Source organism: Dendropsophus ebraccatus, chromosome 4, assembly GCF_027789765.1.
Source record: "Dendropsophus ebraccatus isolate aDenEbr1 chromosome 4, aDenEbr1.pat, whole genome shotgun sequence".
NCBI lineage: Eukaryota > Metazoa > Chordata > Amphibia > Anura > Hylidae > Dendropsophus > Dendropsophus ebraccatus.
In genome coordinates, this window is record NC_091457.1 from 124,551,250 (window position 1) to 124,576,024 (window position 24,775).

The window sequence follows — 24,775 nt, forward strand, 5'->3', positions numbered from 1 at the left end:
CTGCTGCCACCTCTGTTAGTGACAGGAAATGTTCAAAGTAAAATCCTTGTAGAAAACATCTGCTTTGGACAGATCCTGTCATGGACAGAGGTGGCACCAGAGAGCATTGTGTCAGATTGCAAAGAATACACCACTTCCTGCAGGACATACAGTAGCTGATAAGTACTGGATATTTTTTTCTCCAGAGCATCCCTTTACCAACTGGGATTTTAAAACATTTATACTTTTGACATGCTATATTATACAATGTTTTAAATGCAGACACCTATCATAGTATCATGACAGAGACATTCAGGTGTAACAGATATGCTAAAATAGATGAATTTGGGAGGGGGCAATTACTTTCTCACAGGACTCTATATACATTTGGCTCAACATCCCAAACCGAAAACTGTTATTACACTGCGGATCTGGGACGTAAATAGAATTCTGAATTCCTAAAAGTGTCTTTGTAAGAGATGGGTTAAATAAAACAAGTTGTATTGCTGCTGATCTGCAACATCTTGCACCTACAAGATCTTAGCACTGAGCCACCATAGCAGACATCTGTCTCACATTAACTAGAGAGACAATTAACACATTTCTTGAAACAGAGTTGTAGCACATTTTTGTGCTACATTGTCATTTTAGATTTAACCCATTCCTTGACCTCCTTATCATTCAATTACGTTGTGACTGATATCTGTTTCCTTTTTTGTCTTCCAGTTGGGGAACACAAGGGGATTTCAGTACGACACATGCCCTGCCTGCAGTCAAGGTCAAGCTCTTCACAGAAAGCACTGGGGTTCTTGCACTGGAAGATAAAGAACTTGGACGGGTAAGATCTGGCAAGATACCTGTTGATACTCATGTTCACCCCTCTTGAACTTTACCTTAATAGTCAAAGGGGTTGCAAATGTGCCCTATACCTTTTAAGGGCCAGTTGACACTGAGCAAAAACAGCTGAATTCTGCAGCGGAGCTCTCCTCCGCAGAATCCCGCTGTGCTCAGTGTCCAGCAGTGTCTGAATGGAAGGCGCATATGCGTCCGCAGGGGCGCCGCAATCATGAGGCGACCTGAGTCGTCTGCCTCAGGCGGCGCCACCAGCTGTCTTCATGGGGGCGGCATTCAGTGGCAGATTATAATATGAGCGGTTCGGGCGGCCGCCCACATTATAATCCGCCACTGATTGTACCATGTACCGGAGACCCCCCGCGCCCGGACAGCATCTGTAATGAGATGCTGTGAGCGGGGGAGACTGTATTCATAAGCGCCGCGCTGTAATGAATCAGCCGCGCGGTGCTGTTACTACAGCGCGGCGCTTATGAATACAGTCTCCCCCGCTCACAGCATCTCATTACAGATGCTGTCCGGGCGCGGGGGGACTCCGGTAAATGCATTCCACGTCCGTGATCCGTCAGGATCACGGAACGTGGGAATGCAGCCGGGTTAGTCCCCCGGCTGATGTGCGGCTGCCGGAGGTGTCCCATCCTGTCTCCGGCAGCGCGCGCATCAGAGAGATCCCCGTGCGCCGGAAGTCACAGCCACAGGCACACGGGGAGCTCTCTGATGCGCGCGCTGCCGGGGACAGGACGGGACACCCCGGGCAGCCGCACATCAGCCGGGACCAGACCAGAGAGGCTCGACGGGGGAACGGATGGCAGGTGAGTTGTGTGCTGTTTTTTGTTTTATCTGCTGTGCAGGGGGGGGGGGAGAGGGGGAACATCTATAAGGTAGGGGGGGGAAGGGGACCATCTATAAGGGAGGGGGGAAAGAGGGGGACGATCTATAAGGTAGGGGGGGAAGAGGGGGACGATCTATAAGGGGGGACCATCTATAAGGGAGGGGGAGAGGGAAGATGGGGGCCATCTATAGGGGGGGGGAAGGGGACCATCTATAAGGGAGGGGGGAAAGAGGGGGACCATCTATAAGGGGGGGACCATCTATAAGGGAGGGGGGAAAGAGGGGGACCATCTATAAGGGAGGGGCGGGAGGGGGACTGTCTATAAGGGGGGGGGAGAGGGGGACCATCTATAAGGGGGGGGAAGAGGGGGACCATCTATAAGGGAGGGGGAAAGAGGGGACCATCTATAAGGGGGCATCTATAAGGGAGGGGGGAGAGGGGGACCATGTATAAGGGGGGGAGGGGGACCATCTATAAGGGAGAGGGGACCATCTATAAGGGAGGGGGAGAGGGGGACCATCTATAAGGGAGAGGGGACCATCTATAAGGGGGGGAAGAGGGGGACCATCTATAAGGGGGGGGGAGAGGGGGACCATCTATAAGGGGGGGGAGAGAGAGAAGAGGGGGACCATCTATAAGGGGGGGGAGAGGGGGACCATCTATAAGGGGGGGGAGAGAGGGAAGAGGGGGACCATCTATAAGGGGGGGGAAGAGGGGGACCATCTATAAGGGAGGGGAAAGAGGGGGACCATCTATAAGGGAGGGGGCAGAGGGGGACCATCTATAAGGGAGGGGGGAAAGAGGGGGACGATCTATAAGGTAGGGGGGGAAGAGGGGGACGATCTATAAGGGGGGACCATCTATAAAGGAGGGGGAGAGGGAAGAGGGGGACCATCTATAGAGGGGGGAAAGGGGACCATCGATAAGGGAGGGGGGAAAGAGGGGGACCATCTATAAGGGGGGGCCATCTATAAGGGAGGGGGGAAAGAGGGGGACCATCTATAAGGGGGGGACCATCTATAAGGGAGGGGCGGGAGGGGGACTGTCTATAAGGGGGGGGGGAAGAGGGGGACCATCTATAAGGGGGGGGGAAGAGGGGGACCATCTATAAGGGAGGGGGAAAGAGGGGGACCATCTATAAGGGGGCATCTATAAGGGAGGGGGGAGAGGGGGACCATGTATAAGGGGGGGAGGGGGACCATCTATAAGGGAGAGGGGACCATCTATAAGGGAGGGGGAGAGGGGGACCATCTATAAGGGAGAGGGGACCATCTATAAGGGGGGGGGAGAGGGGGACCATCTATAAGGGGGGGAGAGAGGGAAGAGGGGGACCATCTATAAGGGGGGGGAGAGGGGGACCATCTATAAGGGGGGGGAGAGAGGGAAGAGGGGGACCATCTATAAGGGGGGGGGAGAGGGGGACCATCTATAAGGGAGGGGAAAGAGGGGGACCATCTATAAGGGAGGGGGGAGAGGGGGACCATCTATAAGGGAGGGGGGAGAGGGGGACCATCTATAAGGGGGGGGGAGAGGGGGACCATCTATAAGGGGGGGGGGGACCATCTATAAGGGGGGGAAGAGGGGGACCATCTATAAGGGGGGGAAGAGGGGGACCATCTATAAGGGGGGAAGAGGGGGACCATCTCCTAAAAGATCAGCACCCTCCTCTCCTGACATCCTCTGTGCTGCTGTGACCTCTCCTAAAAGATCAGCACCCTCCTCTCCTGACATCCTCTGTGCTGCTGGGACTTCTCCTATAGGATTAGCACCCTCCTCTCCTGACATCCTCTGTGCTGCTGGGACCTCTCCTATAGGATTAGCACCCTCATCTCCTGACATCCTCTGTGCTGCTGGGACCTCTCCTATAGGATTAGCCCCCTCCTCTCCTGACATCCTCTGTGCTGCTGGGACGGGGGGGGGGGCGTCATTCTATAGTTCGCCTCGGGCAGCAGAGAGGCTAGAATCACCCCTGTGCGTCCGCTCCCACCACTCTCTGCTCAAAGAATTGACATGCCAATTCTTTGAGCGCAGAGGAGAGGAAGGGGAGGCGCGTGCGCCCTCCCATTCAGTCAGTGCAGGACCCTTAGAGCAAATGGACATCATGAAGGTTTGCTTCTTGCATGGTATAGTCTTCTATTAGCCAAAGAGATTGTAAGATGGTGGAAATTAGACAAATGGCACCAAATGTATGAGCTAGTATGATAGCACGTTCCAAATATGTTCCAAAAAATTGCACGTCATTTTTTTAAAATTATACATCTCGTTTTTTTAGTTAGACAAATGTGTCAAAACCAAATACATTTAGATCCATTTTAGTATAATTCTAGTTACAGTTGTGGCATATTACTCCCCGTCAGTATATTTTATTGTATATTTATTATATTATATTATTATATATTTATATTATATATTCATTTATATATATATATACCTTTGTATTTTACAGGTTGTACTACACCCAACACCCAATAGTCCCAAACAGTCGGAGTGGCATAAAATGACAGTGTCCAAAAATTGCCCTGATCATGACTTGAAGATCAAACTAGCAGTCCGAATGGATAAACCGCAGAACATGAAGCATTGTGGGTAAGTAGCGCAGTGCTAACTAAATCACTAAGCGGATGTGCAGGATAAAAAAAAATATCCATAAATATGGTAGAAAGATAGAGAGGGCACTCACCATTACTTAGAAATCATCTATTCATCTTAATTCAGCAAATTAAATCTATGCCATGCTATAGCAGACAGTATAGATGCCAACAACCTCCATAATGACACGTTACAGGTTGTTGCCGTCTATGCCGTCTTCTATTGCCTGACATGGATTTTTTATTAATGGTGAGTGCCCTCTCTATCTTTCTATTATATATATGAATGTTGTGACTGTTCCTTCTACTCAGTCAGAATGAGCACCCCATTTACTTGAACACTTTTACTAATTTCCGCAACCATGTACCATCACCTTTTTATCTGGTGTGCCGATCACTCTATCTACATAGTAAAAAAAAACAGCACCAGTCTTTGGGTTGTTTATGGTAGCCTCACAGGAATTTTGATAAAGTACAGTGATATATAACATAGTCTTATGTTATATGTAAAGAAAGCTTAAAGGGAAACTATTAGCAGGTCAGAAGAATCTAACTTGCTCTTGCCTCCCTATATGGTGTGCTGTAGATGAAGGTAATATGGATACAACTATAGGCTGTATCCATGTTTTCCAGGACTTCCTAGGGCTGCATTCTTCAGCCACCGATAATCAAATGCAGATAGTTTGGGTATGGACGCAGGGCCGTCTTAACAGCATTATGGGCCCCTGGGCAGAGGTGCGAATTGGGCCCCACCCCCCACGGCCGCCGCCATCAACCCCCCCCCCCCCCCATCTTTGCAACCCCGCCCCTAGCCAGTACAATTACGTACAATAAAAAATACAAATTATTGTTAACATAAACTTTAATTCACAACACAGTCTTTCAGCAGCGCAAAAACAAAAAATAACCGTGCGTGCGTGCCTCACCAAACCAGACCAGGTTGGCTTCAAAGTATCCAAAAAACGCAATGGAGACAGCACTTCCAACAGCAATCTGCAGGGTTAATTGTCACACCAGTGCAACATGTCTCATATATACAGAGGGGCAACAACATGACTATTATATATGAGAAACATGTTGTCTCCCTGTATGTATACTGTGTAATACAATATACAGGGAAACAACATGGCTTATATATAGAGAAGGGCAAAACAACATGTCTCATATATACAGAGGGGCAACAACATGACTATTATATTATATATGAACCATGTTGTTTCCCTGTATTCTGTATACAGGGAAACAACATGGTTCATATATAATATAATAGTCATGTTATTGCTCCTCTGTCTATATAAGACATGTTGTTTTGCCCTTCTCTATATATATGCCAGATAACAAGCAACAAATATTACCACCGCATACTGACTAACACCACCGCTGCTACTGACTAATCCACTGTACACAGATCACTATCACCTCATCCAGTCATATAGAGGTACCCAGCTCTACACAGGTGCTGTACACCACATACATTACAGTGCAGATACATCAAGTGACTCACATGGGACGTCTTCTCTGATCGGAGTTCTTCCCTTTTCATCTTCTTTTCCATTTGCCCTGTGCCGTTATGAGAACTTCTCCGAGCCACAAATCCACAGAATCTGCCAGACAGACATATTAGGCTCCACACTCTGTCACCATCCTCATCTCTCTACACACTGCACATCTGTATTGGCCCCTTATAGATAGCTCCCCCTGTATTACCCCCTTATAGATGGCTCCCCCTGTATTACCCCCTTATAGATGGCTCCCCCCTGTATCCCCCCCTCTTATAGATGGCTCCCCCCTGTATCCCCCCCTTATAGATGGCTCCCCCTGTTTCCCACCCATATAGATGGCTCCCCCTGTATTACCCCCTTATAGATGGCTCCCCCTGTATTACCCCCTTATAGATGGCTCCCCCCTGTATTACCCTCTTATAGATGGCTCCCCCTTTATTACCCCCTTATAGATGGCTCCCCCCTGTATTACCCCCTTATAGATGGCTCCCCCCTGTATCCCCCCCTCCCGTATAGATGGCTCCCCCCTGTATCCCCCCGTATAGATGGCTCCCCCCTGTATCCCCCCTATAGATGGCTCCCCAGTATTCCCCCCTTATAGATGGCTCCCCCCTGTATCCCCTCCCTCGTATAGATGGCTCCCCCTGTATCCCCCCCTATAGATGGCTCCCCCCTGTATACCCCCCCTCGTATAGATGGCTCCCCCCTGTATCCCCCCTATAGATGGCTCCCCCCTGTATCCCCCCCCCTCATATAGATGGCTCCCACCTGTATTCCCCCCTATAGATGGCTCCCCCCTGTATCCCCCCTCGTATAGATGGCTCCCCCCTGTATCCCCCCCCCTATAGATGGCTCCCCCCTGTATCCCCCCCTCTCGTATAGATGGCTCCCCCTGTATCCCCCCCCTATAGATGGCTCCCCCTGTATCCCCCCCCTCGTATAGATGGCTCCCCCCTGTATCCCCCCTATAGATGGCTCCCCCCTCTATCCCCCCTATAGATGGCTCCCCCTGTATCCCCCCTATAGATGGCTCCCCCTGTATCCCCCCTATAGATGGCTCCCCCCTGTATCCCCCCCTATAGATGGCTCCCCCTGTATCCCCCCTATAGATGGCTACCCCCTGTATCCCCCCTATAGATGGCTCCCCCCTGTATCCCCCTATAGATGGCTCCCCCCTGTATCCCCCCCTATAGATGGCTCCCCCCTGTATCCCCCCTATAGATGGCTCCCCCCTGTATCCCCCCTATAGATGGCATCCCCCTGTATCCCCCCCTATAGATGGCTCCCCCCTGTATCCCCCCTTATAGATGGCTTCCCCGTATTCCCCCCTTATAGATGGCTCCCCCTGTATCCCCCCTATAGATGGCTCCCCCCTGTATCCCCCCTTATAGATGGCTCCCCCGTATTCCCCCCCCCCTATATATGTCTCCCCCTGTATCCCCCCTATAGATGGCTCCCCCCTGTATCCCCCCCATAGTTGGCTCCCCCCTGTATCCCCCCTATAGATGGCTCCCCCCTGTATCCCACCTTATAGATTGCTCCCCCGTATTCCCCCTTATAGATGGCTCCCCCCTGCACAGCAGATAAAAAAAAAAACACCCAACTCACCTACCAGCGCTCCCCCGTCGCTGCTTCCTCTCCTCTTCTGTCCCCGACTGATGCGTCGCTCCCTGGGGGATTCTCCGGGAGCGCACACATCCGGAAGCTCAGTGTGCGCCCAGGCCGGGACTTCCGGTACAGGAAGCCCCAGCGACGCACACTGAGGTTCCTGATGCGTGCGCTCCCGGAGAATCCCCCAGGGAGTGACGCATCAGCCGGGGCCGAATTTCCTCTTGCGACCGCAAGCAAGAAAGTGCTTGCGCTCGCAAGAGAAGGGGAAGGGGGGGCGCGCAGGGCCGTCTTACCCATTGGGCATGGGAGGCGGCTGCCCGGGGACCCTTGCTCAAGGTTCATTCATCTCGAGTCTATAGGGCTGCTAAACGGCGATGATTGACAGCGAGGAAGTTCTGCACGCTACAATGTGCTTCTCCTGGCTTCTTCTACTGTTTTGACTGGTTGCTTATGGCAGCCAACAGATTCTTTTATTGTTAAAAGTAAATCAGATGTGGGGCACAGGGGCGGGTCTTTATGTTAGACTGGTATACCTGTACATCAGTGTTAATACAGTGCTGATAGCATCTGCAGAGACTCTTCTTTGGTGTTACTTATACTAAAGAAACCATAAGGAACTGTGACGAAATTTCAAGAAGCAGTTAAAAGGTTGTATCCTCACCGACCACGTAATATGGTCGTCCACAAAGGATCCTCGTTTATGTTGTTAAAGAGACATGTCAGGACTAGAGATGAGCAAACCTCGAGCATGCTCGAGTCCATCCGAACCCGAACTTTCGGCATTTGATTAGCGGTGGCTGCTGAACTTGGATAAAGCCCTAAGGCTATGTGGAAATCATGGATATAGTCATTGGCTGTATCCATGTTTTCCAGACAACCTTAGAGCTTTATCTAACTTCAGAAGCCACAGCTAATCAAATGCCGAACGTTCGGGTTCGGATGGACTCAAACCCGAACCCGGCTTGCTCATCTCTAGTCAGGACTGAATCTATTACATACACCAACGCATGTAAACCACCCCAGACATCTCATTAAAGTGTATCTTGGGGTCAAAAACTTTTCACTTTTGTGCAGACCCTCAAATACAAATGTTAGGTCCAAGCAGCCCAGCTGACCAAATTAAAGACTTTGTTAGAGGTACTACTACCCCCAGCTACCATTAACTACTATTCCATGCTCCTCATGGTTACCACATGGGTGAGCTGCAAAAAAAAAAAAAAAGACAGAGAGGGGAGAACGAGGGGGGTGCGAGCACTGAGCTGACAGGCCAATGTCTGCTACCCCCGGAACATCAGGCTGTGTAATACAGCCTTGAGTTACTTCGGTGTTGTTTTGGCTGTGCTTGTTTCATTGGAAAGTAACCCTTTGACCCAGTTTGAGGTTCAGAACACTTTGGATGAAGTTTGGATGAAGTTTTCATTAATAATATCTATACTATGTACTATGCATAATACACAGATGTAGTCCCTTACTTCTTCCAGGACAATTTCTTTATTTCAGTATTAGAGATGAGCGAACCTCGATCATGCTCGAGTCGAGTCCATCCGAACCCGATCTTTTGGCATTTGATTAGCGGTGGCTGCTGAAGTTGGATAAAGCCCTAAGGCTATGTTGAAAACATGGATATAGTCATTGGCTGTATCCATGTTTTCCAGACAACCTTAGAGCTTTATCCAACTTCAGCAGCCACCGCTAATCAAATGCCGAACGATCGGGTTCAGATGGACTCGAGCATGCTCGAGGTTTGCTCATCTCTATTCAGTATCAATAGAACTGGATACATGTCTGATTATCACATATTCTGGACCATAAAACAGAAAATTATCTAGTCCAGCCTTTAACCCCTTAACGACACTGGTACTTCGCGCAAATGTACTTAAATTTACGCCCGGTGTTTCCCCGATCGCTGTGTGTTCACACACAGTGATCGAGGAAGATGGCCTGCTATAATGTATAGCAGGCCATCTCTGCTCGTCGGCATGGGGAGTAACCCCCCCCCCCCCCCCCCCCCCGTGCCGACGACCGCTGCTATCGGCTGATCAATACAGATCAGCCAATAGCAGCTGAATACAGTTTTCCCGGTCATCGGTGACCCGGTGACCCGGAAAGCAATGGCGATTGGTGCTGTCCGAGACAGCACCAATCGCCATTAGTGTGCTCCGGGAAGATGGCGCCAGTGCCACCCCCACAATTGCCGTGATAGGCCAGCCAATACCGGCTGGCCCATCACGGCGATCATACTGTAAAAAAACAGTGTTGCCGGGTTCTGCCCCCCTTAGCTAGGTAGCTGAGGGGTGCAGAACAAGTGTGTGTGGTGTAGGTGCACCATACTCACCTGATCGCGGCGATCAGCGGTCCGCGCGTCCTCTTCTTTTCGTCGGGTTCGGTCGGGTCCAGCGTCGAAAATCTTCGGAAATACTCGGGTCTTCGGGTTCGGCGGGCCTCGGCAATCTCCGGCAGCTTCGCTCTACTGCCCCATAGCGGCTGATCAGTGAATATTAATCACTGATCAGTTGCTTTGGGTTAAAAAGATTTTTTAATTTTTTTTTACCAATTTATTTTTTTTCCTTTTCATGCGCCCTAACGCCGCTGAGTGCTAATCAGCATCGCACGGAAGTGCACCTTTTTGGCGTAGGGGCGTTTTTTCCCCCTATATCCTACCGCCACAGTCTGCTGATAAGTGCGGCATTTATCAGCAACTCCTATCTTGGCGTAGGTATATTTTTTCTTACTGTTAAAAAAAAAACGTAAAAAAAAACACAACACTACACAAAATAAAGTTTTACACTACACATTTACATACCCCATATACCAATCCCCATATAAAGATGGCCCCCAGGGTGTTGGACGCATACGTTATTATTGCCTCCGACACCGAAAAAGCCAGTGAGGATGAATGGGGGGATCCTTTTTTCCTCCATTCATCCTCATCATCCTCATCATCCAGTGACATGTCTGGGGGTAGCGTAGCGTACGCTGCCCCCCAGACACGTCTTTTCCGCCAGTACAGTCCCAATAAGAGATGACGTGATTCTGCAAACTCTGTGAGAGTACCCCAGGGTACACTTACAGATTTAGGGAACATGCACACTGCGGAATGGCGAAGGATAACCCTTTGTGCATTCCGCAGCTGGCACCCGCCGGCGGACTGATGCAGGCGCGTGTCTCCACCCATGTCATAGACTCCATTCTATGCACGGACGGATTCCGTTGTCCGTCCAAAGAATGAACACATTCATTCTTTGGACAGAGGGCGGTATCCGCCCGTGCATAGAATGGAGTGTGACACGAGCGGAGACGCGCGCCTCCATCAGTCTGCCGGTGGGTGCCAGCTGCGGAATGCACAAAGGGTTATCCTTCTCCATTCTGCAGTGTGCACGTACCCTTACAGTGTATGAAGGAAGGGACACCCGAATCCAGCCCCCAGATGCCCCCCCCCCATCCTCCGAGTTAGTGGGAAGATCGTTTGGGAACTGATCTTCCCACTGCTGGATAAAGGTTACCACCTGTACGGGGATAACTTTTATACCAGCACCCCCTCTTCCGATCCCTCACTGCCCGAGCTACTGTAGCTTGCGGCACGATCCGAAAATATCAGAAGCAGTAATAAAGCCCTAATATTTAGCAGCCATGGAGCGGACCCAGCGCTTCTGGATATGAAGGACCCCGTATCGCACCAGGGCAACATTTTCCAGGTGACGTTCCCCACACTGGAAAACAGGAGACCCCAGAAGAAGTGCAGAGTGTGCCGTAACAGGGGGATCAGGAAGGACACCATTTTCCAGTGTGACACCTGTCCTGATTGCTCTGGCCTCTGCATGCTGGATCGCTTCAAGGCGTACCACACGTCATTGGAGATCTACATTATTTAAATTCCTTCCCTTATTCCTATTTCAGGGGTCACGTTGATCCGGGGATTATTCTGATTGCCATTATGGAGTCAGGAAGGAATTTTTTCCCAGTGATGAAGCTACTGTCGTTGGCCTCATGGAAGGTTTTTTTGCCTTCCTCTGGATCAACACAGGTTAAATTTGATGGACACCTGTCATTTTCAACCTTATAAACTAATAATTGGCCTAATACCCCCAAATAAATTAAAAATTGTCCCTTTTCCCTAGCTAAATAGGTATGGCCGCTATTCCTATTAGAGGATGCCATGTTACAATTACAAAGCCTCTGTGTGGCCAGGACAGTAGAAACCCCCCACAAGTGACCCCATTCTGGAAACTACAGCCCATAAGGAATCTAACACATTTGTGCCGTGAAAATGAAAAAAAATATATTTTTTATTTTCACGGCACATGTTCTACATATGTGCCCGTCACCAGTGGGGTCCATATGCTCACTGCACCCCTTGTTAGATTCCTTATGGGGTGTAGTTTCCAGAATGGGGTCACTTGTGGGGGGGTTCTACTTTCCTGGCAGAACAGGAGCTTTGTAATTGCGACATGGCCTCCATCCTCCATTCCAGCCTCTAAATGGCGCTCTGTCCCCTTGGTGGCTTGCCCTGTGCCCATATGGCACATTATGTCCACATGTGGGGTATTTTCGTACTCAGTGGAAATTACCCTACACGTTTTGTGTTCATTTTTTTTTTACCCCCTTGTGGAAATGGAATAAAAATCAACAATATCAATATCAAAAATACCCCACATGTGGACATAAAGCGCCAGGCGGGTACAGGGTAAGTCTCCAAAGGGAAGGAGCGCCATTTGGTTTTTGGAGGCTGAATTTGGCTGGAGTGGATTTTGAGGGCCATGTTGCGTTTAAAAGGCCTCTGTGTTGCCAAGACAGTTGAACCCCCCCACAAGTGACCCCATTATGGAAAATACACCCCTCAGGGAATGTAACAAGGGGTGTAGTGAGCATATGGACCCCACTGGTGACGGGCACAAATGTGGAACAATGTGGCGTGAAAATGAAATATTAAATTTTTTACACTATAATGTTGGTTTAGCCTTAAATTCTTCATTTTCACAAGGGGTTAAATGAGAAAAAATCACACAAAATGTGTAGAGCAATTTCCCCTGAGTCTGTAAATACCCCATATGTGGACATAAAGCTCCATGTGGGCGCAGGGCAAGCCTCCGAAGGGAAGTAGCGCCATTTGGATTTTGGAGGCTGGATTTGGCCAGAATGGATGATGAACGCCATGTCGCATTTACAGAGCCCTCGTGCTGCCAAAACACTAAAAACCCCCACAAGTGACCCCATTCTGGAAACTACACCCCTTAAGGAACCTAACAAGGGGTGCAGTGAGGATATGGACCCCTTGCTGACGGGCACATTTGTACCGTGAAAGTGAAAAAATTAAAATGTTCCCTTTCACGTCGCATTGTTCCACATTTGTGCCCGTCACCAGTGGGGTCCATATGCTCACTGCACCCCTTGTTAGATTCCTTGAGGGGTTTATTTTTCAGAATGGGGTCACTTGTGGGGGTTTTCCAGTGTTTTGGCAGCACGAGGGCTCTGTAAATGCGACATGGCCCTTAAAATCCATTCCAGTGAAATCCAGCTTCCAAAAGCCAATTGGCGCTCCTTCCCTTTGGAGGCTTGTCCTGCGCCCGCTTGGCACTTTATGTCCACATGTGAGGTATTTCCAAACTCAGGAGAAACTGCGCTACACGTTTGGTGTTTTTTTTTTCTTTGATCCCCTTGCAAAAAATGAAAAATTGAAGGCTAAAACAACATTTTAGTGTAAAAAATTTTATTTTTCCTTTTTTACACTACATTGTTTTGAAAATCTTTGAAGCACCTGTGGGGTCCAGATGCTCACCGCACCCCTTGTTACATTCCTTGAGGGGTGTAGTTTCCAGAATGGGGTCACTTGTGGGGGGGTTCCAGTGTTTAGGCACCCCAGAGCCTCTGCCAACCTGAAGTGGTACAGTTAAAAATGACCAAGTATAACGGAGGCATTGAAATTCACTAGGCGCTCCTTTATATCTGAGGCTTGTGGTTGCGTCAAATAGCGCAATAGGGCCACATATGGGGTATTTCTATAAACTGCAGAAATGGGGCAATAATTATTGTGGTGCATTTCTCTGGTAATAGGTTTATAATTATGAAAAATATTGGATTACAATAAAATCTCTGCACAGAAAATTAAGATTTTCAAATTTCTTACACACTTAGCTTTTATTTATGTGACTCTCCTAAAGAGTTAATAAACTTTATGGATGTGCTTTTGCAGAGTTTTGGGGGTGTAGTTTCTGAAATGGGGTGCTTTGTGGGGCTTTCTAACATACAGTCCCCTCAAATACACTTTAAACCTGAACAGGTCCCTAAAAATATCTGATTTTGAAATTTTTCTGAAAATTTGGAAAATTGCTGCTAATGTTTTAAGCTTTCCATTGTCTAAAAAAAAATGAAAGATAGTTTAATAAATGCTGCCAACATAAAGTAGACATGTTGCTAATGCTATTTAATATATAATTATGTGACATAACCATTTTCTGTATAAGCAGAAAAGTTTCAAAGTTGGAAAAATGCATTTTTTTTCACAATTTTTCACGTTATTTCACGGTCATATTCATAAAATTTGTCTCTGTCCTTAAGGCCATTTCAGGCACTGTCCTAAAGGGGTTAATAATCCTTATATTCAGGTAACCTGCATAGATTTCAGCATATACCTACAATACAATTTAAGATCCCACAAGATTAGACACAGGAGACAAAACAAACAATTTGCAACTTCATAATTATTATAAAATCTGCCTGATGATTCAGAGTATCCATTGATCCAGCAATGATCAGGTCCTATTTGTGTCATGCTATAGGAAGTTTACTGTACTTTCATTGAGTTCAGCTAGAATAAGGTTACATGTTTTTATACTATAAGACCCAAGTGGAATGTGAATTAAATCCCATGTCCTGTCTCCCCTGAGAAGACATTACCAGTATGAAATCTCTGAATGCTCCCATCATCATTATGAGGCCCTGCAGACAAGTCATCCCTGAGACCAGTGTTCTGCGCTCTGTGCTCCATCAGTGATTGGAAGTGAAATTGTCCGTTCTATAGGCATCACCTTAGGAGGCCTGACCGCAGTGTATCCAAACAGATGGGACTTTGCCTCTTTTGTCCTTAACATAAAATCAATCAGAAAAATGTGGAACAGAAATGAGATATAGAAGTAACACAAACCACCAGAACAAACTCATCAACCGTGCCGTGTAATCATCGCAATCATATTGTGACAAAGACCGATAGATTCTCATCACTCACTATGGAGTTTTTTAACATTAAACCAATCTTACCATAAAAGCTTCACATAAATGCATGCCCATTCTTTCATTTTTTTATATGGTGGGTAGAAACCATATTGTGTGGTAAAAAAAGAGTCCCAAGAGACACCCCCTTAAAAAAAACACTATATATATATATATATATATATATATATATATATATATATAAAATACAGAGGCCATATACTTACACATATAGCTATCACATACAGTACATACACACACACAGATATATATATATATATATATATATATATATATATACTGTATATATATATATGTGTGTGTGTATATATTCACATTCACAAATTGTACACTAACACAAACACACTTCTTCATACTATACATGCACATATATAATACTCATGCGTATATTCATACATGCACACATTTTATATACACATCTCATAAAGATAGTCTACCTACATGTATACACACTGTCACAGGGGGAGATTTATCAGACATGGTGTAAAGTGAAACTGTCTCAGTTGCCCCTAGCAACCAATCAGATTCCACCTTTCATTTTCCAAAGAGTCTGTGAGGAATAAAAACTGGAATCTGATTGGTTGCTAGGTGTTACACCATGTTAGATAAATCTCCCCCTGTGTACGCACACATGCACACTCACTGAGGTTTGAATTATAGTGTGAGTGTACTCGGCTTCTAATAATGTAGAGAGTAGTTTGGGTAGTTTGAGTAAACATGGGGCCTGGGCGGCCAGCCAGGATGCCCACATTGTAATCCGCCTCTGGCAACCTGTGGTGAGAGGATGCTAGCCACTCATTTACTGGTGTTAGATCCTGAAAGGTAGTGAGGTTGTCCCTCCAGAGCTGTCAAGCAGTACAACGCTGCACTAGCAAGTCTGGGAGAGGGAGAACTACATTTTCTTTCTACTTTTCCATCAAGAGGTTCAAGATAGCAAACATTTTATCTTAGACCCTAGCGATGACCCTATGAGGATCAATGCATGCCCCATATTTCAGACTCATTGACCGGGATGGTGATAAGCTGCAATATCAGGTACAGCCAATGGATGGTGTGGTGCTGCTTCTTGAGAAAAGCAGACCTTTTTTTGTCAGTCCTGGGCAATTTCTATATGCTGCATGTTTTGTGTACAGTATACAGTACAAAACAAGTGATAAATCCCATTGCAATCAATGGGAAGATACCTATTTCACCTATTGCATTTTTCCTCCTTGTAATTTTTATATATTTCATCCCTTCAAGGGACGTTTAAATACAAAAATTAGAACAAAAAAATTGTTATAGGTTTAACTGATGGTTGGTGAAGGTCCATGGTACTTTGCTACCAGAGCACCCAAGGACCACAAGGTGTTGGTCGAGCATGCTTACTCGAGACTAGTCATTATGTAACTAAGTTGTAATAATATATTGCAGATTGTTAGCTCTAGTCTGTTTTATACCCCAGAGATAAATTCAGCTTGGAGACTAATGCTGTAGAGACACACCAAGACTTTTTTTTTCTATTTCTTTTTCTTTTAAAGGGATTGCTAAATTCCAGCAAACTGGGTGCAAAAGTTTTAGATCGGTTTGGAAAACATGCTGCAAAGTAAAACGTTTCCCATCAGGGAGGTGTCCGGTTGTCTCTAAATTTTTATTTTGCAGCAGAACAGACCTCTAACATCCAACCAATGCCAGTAAGAACTACCCTCAGTGTAAAGAAGAAGAAGGCATCCTGAAAGTGATGATATGGTCTTCACAGAGCCCTGGTCTGTACATCATCCAGTCTGTATGGGATTACATGAAGAACCAGAAGGGTCTGAGCAGTGACAACTACAGAGGATCTAGTTAACTCCTCCAACATCTGATGCTGTCCTAAAGGCAACGAGTGGTCACACTAGATATACAGTAGATGTGATTTAGATTTCTGTTCTTTCACTTGGTATTTTATTAATTGATAATCTATACTAAACTACTACTATACTGTGCACATTCTTTCTTTGTAGCATGTCTGCCTCACCTGCCTAACACTTTTGCAGAGTGCTGTCCTTCTTTTATTAACAATGACACTCCCTACCCTATAGTTATTCACAACTTTCACAACTTCCTGTAAATATTTAATTTGCTTTTCTGACTTGTTCCCTAGGTATTTATGGGCGATTGGTAAAAATGTATGGAAGAGATGGAAAAAACGATTTTTCGTCTTGGTCCAGGTAATTTTTTACACAATTCTCCCATCTATTTTAAGCGTTGATATGATGTGGTCGAAAAATTATTTTATATAGCTGGATCACTTGTAGTGGCCGTATCTAATTTAGGGGTTATCCAGGCTTAGGAAAACATGGCCACTTTCTTCCAGAAACAGCAAGATTCTTGTCCTCAGGATGGGTGTGGTTTTGCAGTCTCATTGAAGTTAAAGTGACAGGTGGTGCTGTATTTGCAAGAAAGTAGTTGTGCCTTTTAAAATCCTGGATCCACTTTTATACAAAAAGTATTCACTGTATTGCAATAACAGACTTTTGATAGATATATAGTGACATATATCTAATGTTACAATATAGTGAATAATTTTAAGAGGCTTAAGGTAGGTCCTTTTGACATCAGGCTCCCAGCATACATGGTTAATGTCCTAATTTGGGTCCTATGTAAGACAGATGCCCGAAAGACTGTCATTATGGCCTCCATCTGGCCAGTGTATATGTGCTCATTGCATACTATAGGAGATGTGTTCATTGCATACTATAGGAGATGTGTTCATTGCATACTATAGGAGATGTGTTCATTGCATACTATAGGAGATGTGTTCATTGCATACTATAGGAGATGTTTTCCAGATGTTTTCTAGCATATGACATCACTGTCCATTTATTGAGATTATCACTGGAGCTTCCTGAAGCAGGGATAAGGGATTGCCCTTCTCCTCCTGAGCGCCCCCCAGAGAGGTGGTTACCCTGACCAAATATGTGTCAGGTGTCTTTCAGCCATATCACCGCTCAGGGGGAAGAAGAGGAAAGCTGATTGGTTGCTGTGGGCAACAATGTCATATTTAAATGTATTTACAGTTTCGATACATTTCTATAAAATATTTACACAATAGTAACCTCCTCAAAATGTGGTGTAAATAGGGTTGAAGCTGCAAACAGCTTTAATGCAGATCTATGTGTCTCCATGGTAACAGACTACAAACAATGTTTGTAAAGTCTGACCAGAGATGAACCAATTTGCAGGATAAACAAAGTGAATCGCATCGTTAGTTTGGCAGTCGGCTTGTCAGCTTGCTGCCTTTGAAATCCATGCTGCTCCTCCCCAGCTGCCGATCCAGCTGCTGATTCCAGTCCTTTAAAACTGGGAGAAATTTCCCAGGACTGGATCTGGCTTTCCCAGGCACCCGGGGAAGAGAGTCATGGACTTCAAAGGCAGCAAGCTGACAAGCCAACTGCCAAGCTAGCAAAGACTGCCGAGCTAACAAAGCACTCCGCTTCATTATTAATGTAAATTCGCTCATCTCTAGGTCTGACCCATCAGTCACACAACGTGCATTTGCACCAGGGGCCCATTAATCTTTAATTATATCCCTGGAAACAGATGGAAAGGAATATGGCTATGTTCACACAACATTTTCTCCTGTCCGTTTTAGGAAAGGAAAAATGACGGTCCATTGAATTTAATAGTAAAAAAAAACGGTCAAAAGGACGGTGAAAAAAGGCACACTGTAAAAATTGTATGTGAACAACTAAAAAATAGCGTCCACTGTTTGCCAAAGACGTCTGAAAATAATTATCATGATGACGCCCGTCATTTGATACACTGTGCACATTGGACAAAGTCCGGCATTTTATACACTGTGTGCATTGGACGTCCGTCATTCCATTGACTTCAAAGCAATTGGCCAATCACATTGCGGCAATAACGGACGTCTTTTTAATAGAAAAGACGGTCACCTTTTCTCTTTTTTGACGTTGTGTGAACATAACCTATGACTGCATAGGTCCTGTTTGTAGTCTGTAACCATTGAGACACAGGTTTGCACAGGAGCTAATTATAAAGAATTGTATTTTTTTAACAGATTAGATTAGTTTGCTTTTTTTAGCGAACATTGTAAGAATAAATGACTTAATCTAAAATTACCTATGTACATAAAAAAAAACTGTTTTTTCCCCAGAAATAGTCCATAGATTATTTATGGTATTGCAGTTAATTTCCATCTAGGTGAATGGTTCAGGGCTGTAATACTACACATTACCTGTGGACAAATGTGGCACTGTTTTCAAAAGAAAGCAGACATTTTTATTTTTTGTTTATATTTTATTTATTTATTTGTATAACAACTTTACCAAGTGAAACAAAATGTCATTATTATCAGTGACAGATAAAACGCCTATTAAAGGGGTTATCCAGCGCTACAAAAACATGGCCACTTTCCCCCTACTGTTGTCTCCAGTTTGGGTGGGGTTTTGAAACTCAGTTCCATTGAAGTAAATGGAGCTTAATTGCAAACCACACCTGAACTAGAGACAACAGTAGGGGGAAAAGTGGCCATGTTTTAGTAGCACTGGATGACCCCTTTAAGTAATCTGCAGGGACACGCAATATGGTGCCAGTGCTGCATTGTTACATAGCTGAACATCACTCTGAACTTCCCATTTGACTTTCATGTGACTTATAGCTTCTGTTCTGTGGCTATGCAGACGTAGCTATGAGTGTTATGTGCACCATGGTAAATACAGTGCCTGCCCCCAAATAACTGCGGTGCTGTCAATAAATCAGGACAGAAACCTAGCGTTCTCATAATGTGACCTCACTTATAGAAATCTTTTGCTTGTCCCTTCCTGCTGACACAATATTGTCAGGGGCCGTTATATGACAGACTCACCCCTGAGCCACTCGGCTCTGCTGCCCTCGCATTTCAAGCCTAAAAGTATTTGTTGCTCTTTGTTGATATGGGGGCAGAGGGACGGCATTGAAGCACCTGAGTTCTGACCATGACTCTTGACCGGGCAGCTGTCTACTACAGTGTAATGTATGTGTATGGCTAAAGTAGGAATATGTGTCTGGGGGCAGCCCCTAGTATTCTGCTCTCTCTCCCTGTCTGTATCTCTGGGCCATAGAGTTCAATTCACTCGTCATATCCAGAAAGAAAAATCAGAATGAATTGTAACAGCAAATGTTTTCACAGCTTTGCTACAGATACAGTATGGCTCTGTGTGTCAGGTATAGCAGAGCTGAATTTGTCCAATACATAGCTGTAGTCCTACTGCAACCTCTGAGACCAGACAAAACTCATCTTCCCACAGTTAACCCCTTTAGCGCAGTAGTCAATTATTAAATACCAATGCTAACATTAGAGTGCTACTGTCATGTCAAAAAAATGTTGACATGTCACATGATCATTTGACATGATCAAGGGGGCAGCCGGGGAGTGAAGAGCACAGCCATGCACTTCTCCCAGATATATCTAGTGATTGGTTGGGGTTTCAGTACTAGGACCCAATGTGATCAATTGATCTGTTAGAAAAATATTGGGAAAACCCCTAAAATGCTCATTTTACAGGGTTGTCCTGCCAAAATCAGGACTGTTGGTAAATACATATAAGTGAAGCAGTGTTCTGGATCGCCCTCTTTCTGCATGACCAGTCCTACATGCATACAAGAAGCCGATGACTTGCTAAAGTGAAAGTTCTTCTCCCCCATTGTTCCGCTAACTGGAACCAGAAGGTGTTATAGCTGCCATAGTGCTGAATTACTACATATATAAGAGGAACTCAGTGAGATAAAGGATGCAGAACATTGCCTTACAAAAGCTTCATATAGCCATTTTAATATTGACAGATTTGTTTCAGACCAAATATCCTCTACACATTATACTCATATAATACAGGCAGCTGAGTTACCAGGAGATAGCTATGTGCCCCCTGTGTGGCCCAGTGTCATGCAAGGAGCATGGGGGGAAAAAGCTTTGCAAGGTTTGGGACTGAAATACAAAAATGCTTTGACTTTTTGCCACTATTCACTAAAGAGAGAGAAAAAAGAGAAAAGAATCAGGTTCAGACCCTGTTAATGGAAAGTATAGAAGGGATAGGATCTCCTATCTCTACTGTTAGTACATAAATATTAAATGCCAATACAAAGAGAAGCTGTCAGGATTACAATACAGCACTTGTCAGTTTGGCCAGCAGATGGCAGAAGAAACTCACAGGTTGTAATAATGCACTTGGCTGTAATAAATCACTGCTACTTTCTGAAAAACTGGATCTTTGAAGTTTTAGGCTTCTTTTTAGACAAAATAATGGCTGTTTCATAATGATAGTGTCTATCTATCTATCTATCTATCTATCTATCTATCTATCTATCTATCTATCTTTTTTCTCTAATTTACTGTATCTATCTAGCAAAACAAACAAAATAGTCTATATTAATAGTATTTCCTTTCTTATTATCTTAAGATAGATTTATGTTTATCCCAGGAAGGTTTACATTCAGTTACTGTGAATTAAACCGACCACATCTACTACTCTTTCAGTACAGTAATATTTTATCCCGCTGCTTCTGATCTTTGCCCTAACTAACCTCTCACTGTGTCCCCTTGTTGTTATGTTCAGTTTCTCAATAACTTTTAACTTTCTCCTGAACTTTATTTGGACCTCTAACATATTTAAAGGTTTGGATCACGAACCCCCCCCCCCCCCCCCCGCCCCCTTTCTTTTTTTCATATGGCCTGACATCACCCTGCCTGAAACAAAAGCCCCAATGTAGGCTACATATTCACACACCCAAACACTTCCCACAGGTGCCTGTGATTGGTCTCCCTGAGCCTCACTATAGTGTATCCTACTTGGTATCCAGTTTTTTTTCTGATGTTGACCTCCTGATATTGACCTAGCCTGTCTGACCTGTTATCTGTGTCCGTTCTGTCACCCTTTGGTGTGTTTATCAGTTTTTTCCCCCTGTATTGCTAATAATACTTCCCCCCCCCCCCCCCCTGTATTGTGATCTTGCTCATGCCTTCTGGTATTTTCCTGGTCTTTCCAATTTCTCTCCTTCCTGCAGGAAGTAGTGCATTCTATCCAGTCTGACAGTGCTCTTTGCTGCCACCTCTGTCCATGTCAGGAACTGTCCAGAGTAGTAGCAAATCCCTAGAAAACCTCTCCTGCTCTCCAGACTGGAAAGAATACACCACTTTCTGCAGGACATACAGCAACAGATAAGTACTGGAAGAGTTGAGATTTTTTTTTTTATAGAAAAAATTACAAATATCTGGCACTTTCTGGCACCAGTTGATTTAAAAGAAAAAAAAAAATGGTGAACAATCCCTTTAAAAAAAGACACACAACACCCCTAGCAAACAACCAGGAATTTGCTCTGCAGTGGCCACTGCTGGAGAGATAAAGTATTACATGGGAACCTCTGTTATATAACAATTCTACATTGTGGTCCTAACTCACATCCATATGCTGTAATAGGGCATATTATATATACATATATACATATATATATATATATATATATATATATATGAAGTTGTCATCAAGATTACTTAAAATATTATATTTAATTACTATAGTTACTATAGTTAATAGCCAAGGGGAGGCGAGAAACCCCTTAAAAATGCTCTCTATCAGCCATTGTGTCAATGTTGAGTAATGGCTAATGGTTTATTAATGTAATGTTCTTTCTCACATGTTCAGAGATAGTGATCATATCCAGACACAGATGCCTAAGGGGGCTCCAAGACCTGTCTCTCGCATTATTATAAATGGCACACAGTAGTAGGGGTCTGTTACCAATATACATGGAGGCCCAGTAGCTACACCTCTGTTTCAGCTTTATTATGCTTATATATGTTACAAATTTTGGGCTCCATATTAAGTAACAAAATGCTGGTCAAATCCATAACTCTTTGTATAATCTCCTACCATAAAGGCCACATTAGTAACCCTTGCTTACCACTAGAGGGCGCACTGCACCTAATGGACACAATTTACACAGGGCGGATGAGTATGCTTTACATATCATGCTCCAATAATATGTCCCAGCATGCTGCCATTAATTATCAGACGCCGCTCTCGTCCTGTATTGCGGAATCCATTATGTCCAACGTAATATCCTTCATCCCTCTCCAGATGCGAATTTGCATTTCATTTCCCAAAAACTCATAAGACACATTGGCACATAAGTATTTTAAACAAATGTCCAAATCTAAGGTTTATTCCAGGGGTCAAAAAAATGTCCAAACAAATAAAATGATGTAAGGGTTGCGGGATGTGACACAACCTTAACAAAGTCATTTGAAATAATTTGACAGTAAATTTCCCTGTAAGTTCCTAGCCTGCAGCTCGGAGAATCCTTTGCTTTCTAACAGTCTCCTTCCAGATTTTTAAAATGCTAAATTCAAGCTGGGTTTTGATGGAGCCTGGCTGCTTCCTGGAGGCCATTGTAGAGCCTGACACAGCCCCCTGCAGCCAACGGGGCTGCCGTCATCTCCCTGACATTGAATGTAACGTGTCAGGAAAATGGTAACGCACAGGAGTGAAAGCTGCCATTTACAGCACTGATGACAACCTCGGCAGGGATCAGTCGGCTTTGCCTTCCTATGACTGGCACCTACTAGTCAAACTGGCATTGTTTCTGACAAGGTGTCACTCTTGAGCTTGTCTCATGTGAATGATGAGTCTTCAAAGCGTCTTACATTTATATGTGCATATTACTTGTAATAATGGAAAATGTTACTTCTCTAACCAACTTCCACATCTATCAATAATTCATGTAACAAATCGGATAATTGAGAATAGTGGTAATGGAACAATAGAGCGAGGAGAAGATTCCATAGTAGCCGCTGTTGATGCTTTGAAGAGAGAGAGTGGATAAAGTCACTGGGGGAACTGGAGAAGAATTAGTGGGAGGTCTAGGGTCAGGTCACTCTGATGGGAGGAGGAGGTCTTATCATCAGATTACAAGACAGGGAAGAAGAGTCAAAAGAGTAGATAGATAGATAGATAGATAGATAGATAGATAGATAGATAGATAGATAGATAGATAGATAATAGACAGATAAATAGAGATACTTCAGCGTTTTTTGGGAAAATTAAACACGTCTTTTTGAAGTTTATTCCTGGAGTGCTACAGTATCTCTATTTATAGATGGATACATAGATAGATATGAACTAGAGAGGCTGATAGATGCAGTAGATATGATGTAGATAGATGTAAAATTGATTGACTGGCTGACATAAAATAGATAGATAAATACTGTATAGATATACAGATAGATTAAGATACAGTATATATTCGATAGATAGATAGATAGATAGATAGATAGATAGATAGATAGATAGATAGATAGGAGATAGATAGATAGATAGATAGATAGGAGATAGATAGATAGATAGATAGATAGATAGATAGATAGATAGATAGAGTAGAAATGAGAAAAAGAGAGGCGGTAAATTGGTATAAAATAGAAGATAGATAGACAGACACATTAGATATACTGTAGATAGACACTCAGATATTGATAGCCATGTTTGGTGGATATTTCCATGCTGTATACAGAAATAAGATACAAGCCATCTAAGTGTTAATACCAATCAGTGATAGTTTTCATTGCAAAAACATGTGTTGCTTTGGTAGCATAAATAAAGAAAATATGTTTTTGCAAGACAAAATACCCCCGAATTGTATTAACACATAAGTAGCTTGCATCTGCTTGTGTTAGGGAGCGAGCACCTTGAAAACGCTTGAACATGCAGCCATGAGGGAATTTTCTGCAGATAAGTTCATAGTTAATAAATGAAAAATTACAAGAAATTGTTTCAAGAGAAAGAGCTGCGTTGTATTCCTTCAATAGATCATTGTATTAAATGTACCAAGCTGCTACTCATAGCAGCAGAAAACATACATCACATGGGATCCTAGCTAGGCTTTCTATTTCCAATCATGTAAATGTGTATATTGCCCTAGGCAGGTACCCACATAAGAGAGCAGATGCAACTGGTAGTGGAATCCAAAGGACATTTGCTTAATATGTGGACAACGTATTGGTGACCAATTATTTTAAGTTTCCTCGAAGACGGTATTGGTTTTTTTGTTTTTGACAAATTCTCTAACACATACTATAACCAGTTCTCTGTACACCTCCCAATTACCCTTAAAGGGGAACTCGATAGAATGTTTTTTTTTTCTTTAAAATCTACTGGTGTTAAAATGTTTTA

General features: G+C 44.4%; 1 protein-coding gene across 13 annotated transcripts in view; it reads left to right on the plus strand.

Moving 5' to 3' along the window:
• The window catches only part of CADPS (calcium dependent secretion activator), a 372,569-nt gene that overhangs the window by 180,385 nt on the left and 167,409 nt on the right, over positions 1-24,775 (plus strand). For all 13 annotated transcript variants that reach the window (XM_069966947.1, XM_069966958.1, XM_069966959.1 and 10 more), the window contains 3 exons: positions 706-817; positions 4,110-4,249; positions 16,714-16,780. In XM_069966947.1, coding sequence (XP_069823048.1) covers positions 706-817; positions 4,110-4,249; positions 16,714-16,780 — 319 coding nt within the window. The remainder of the gene's footprint in view (positions 1-705; positions 818-4,109; positions 4,250-16,713; positions 16,781-24,775) is intronic.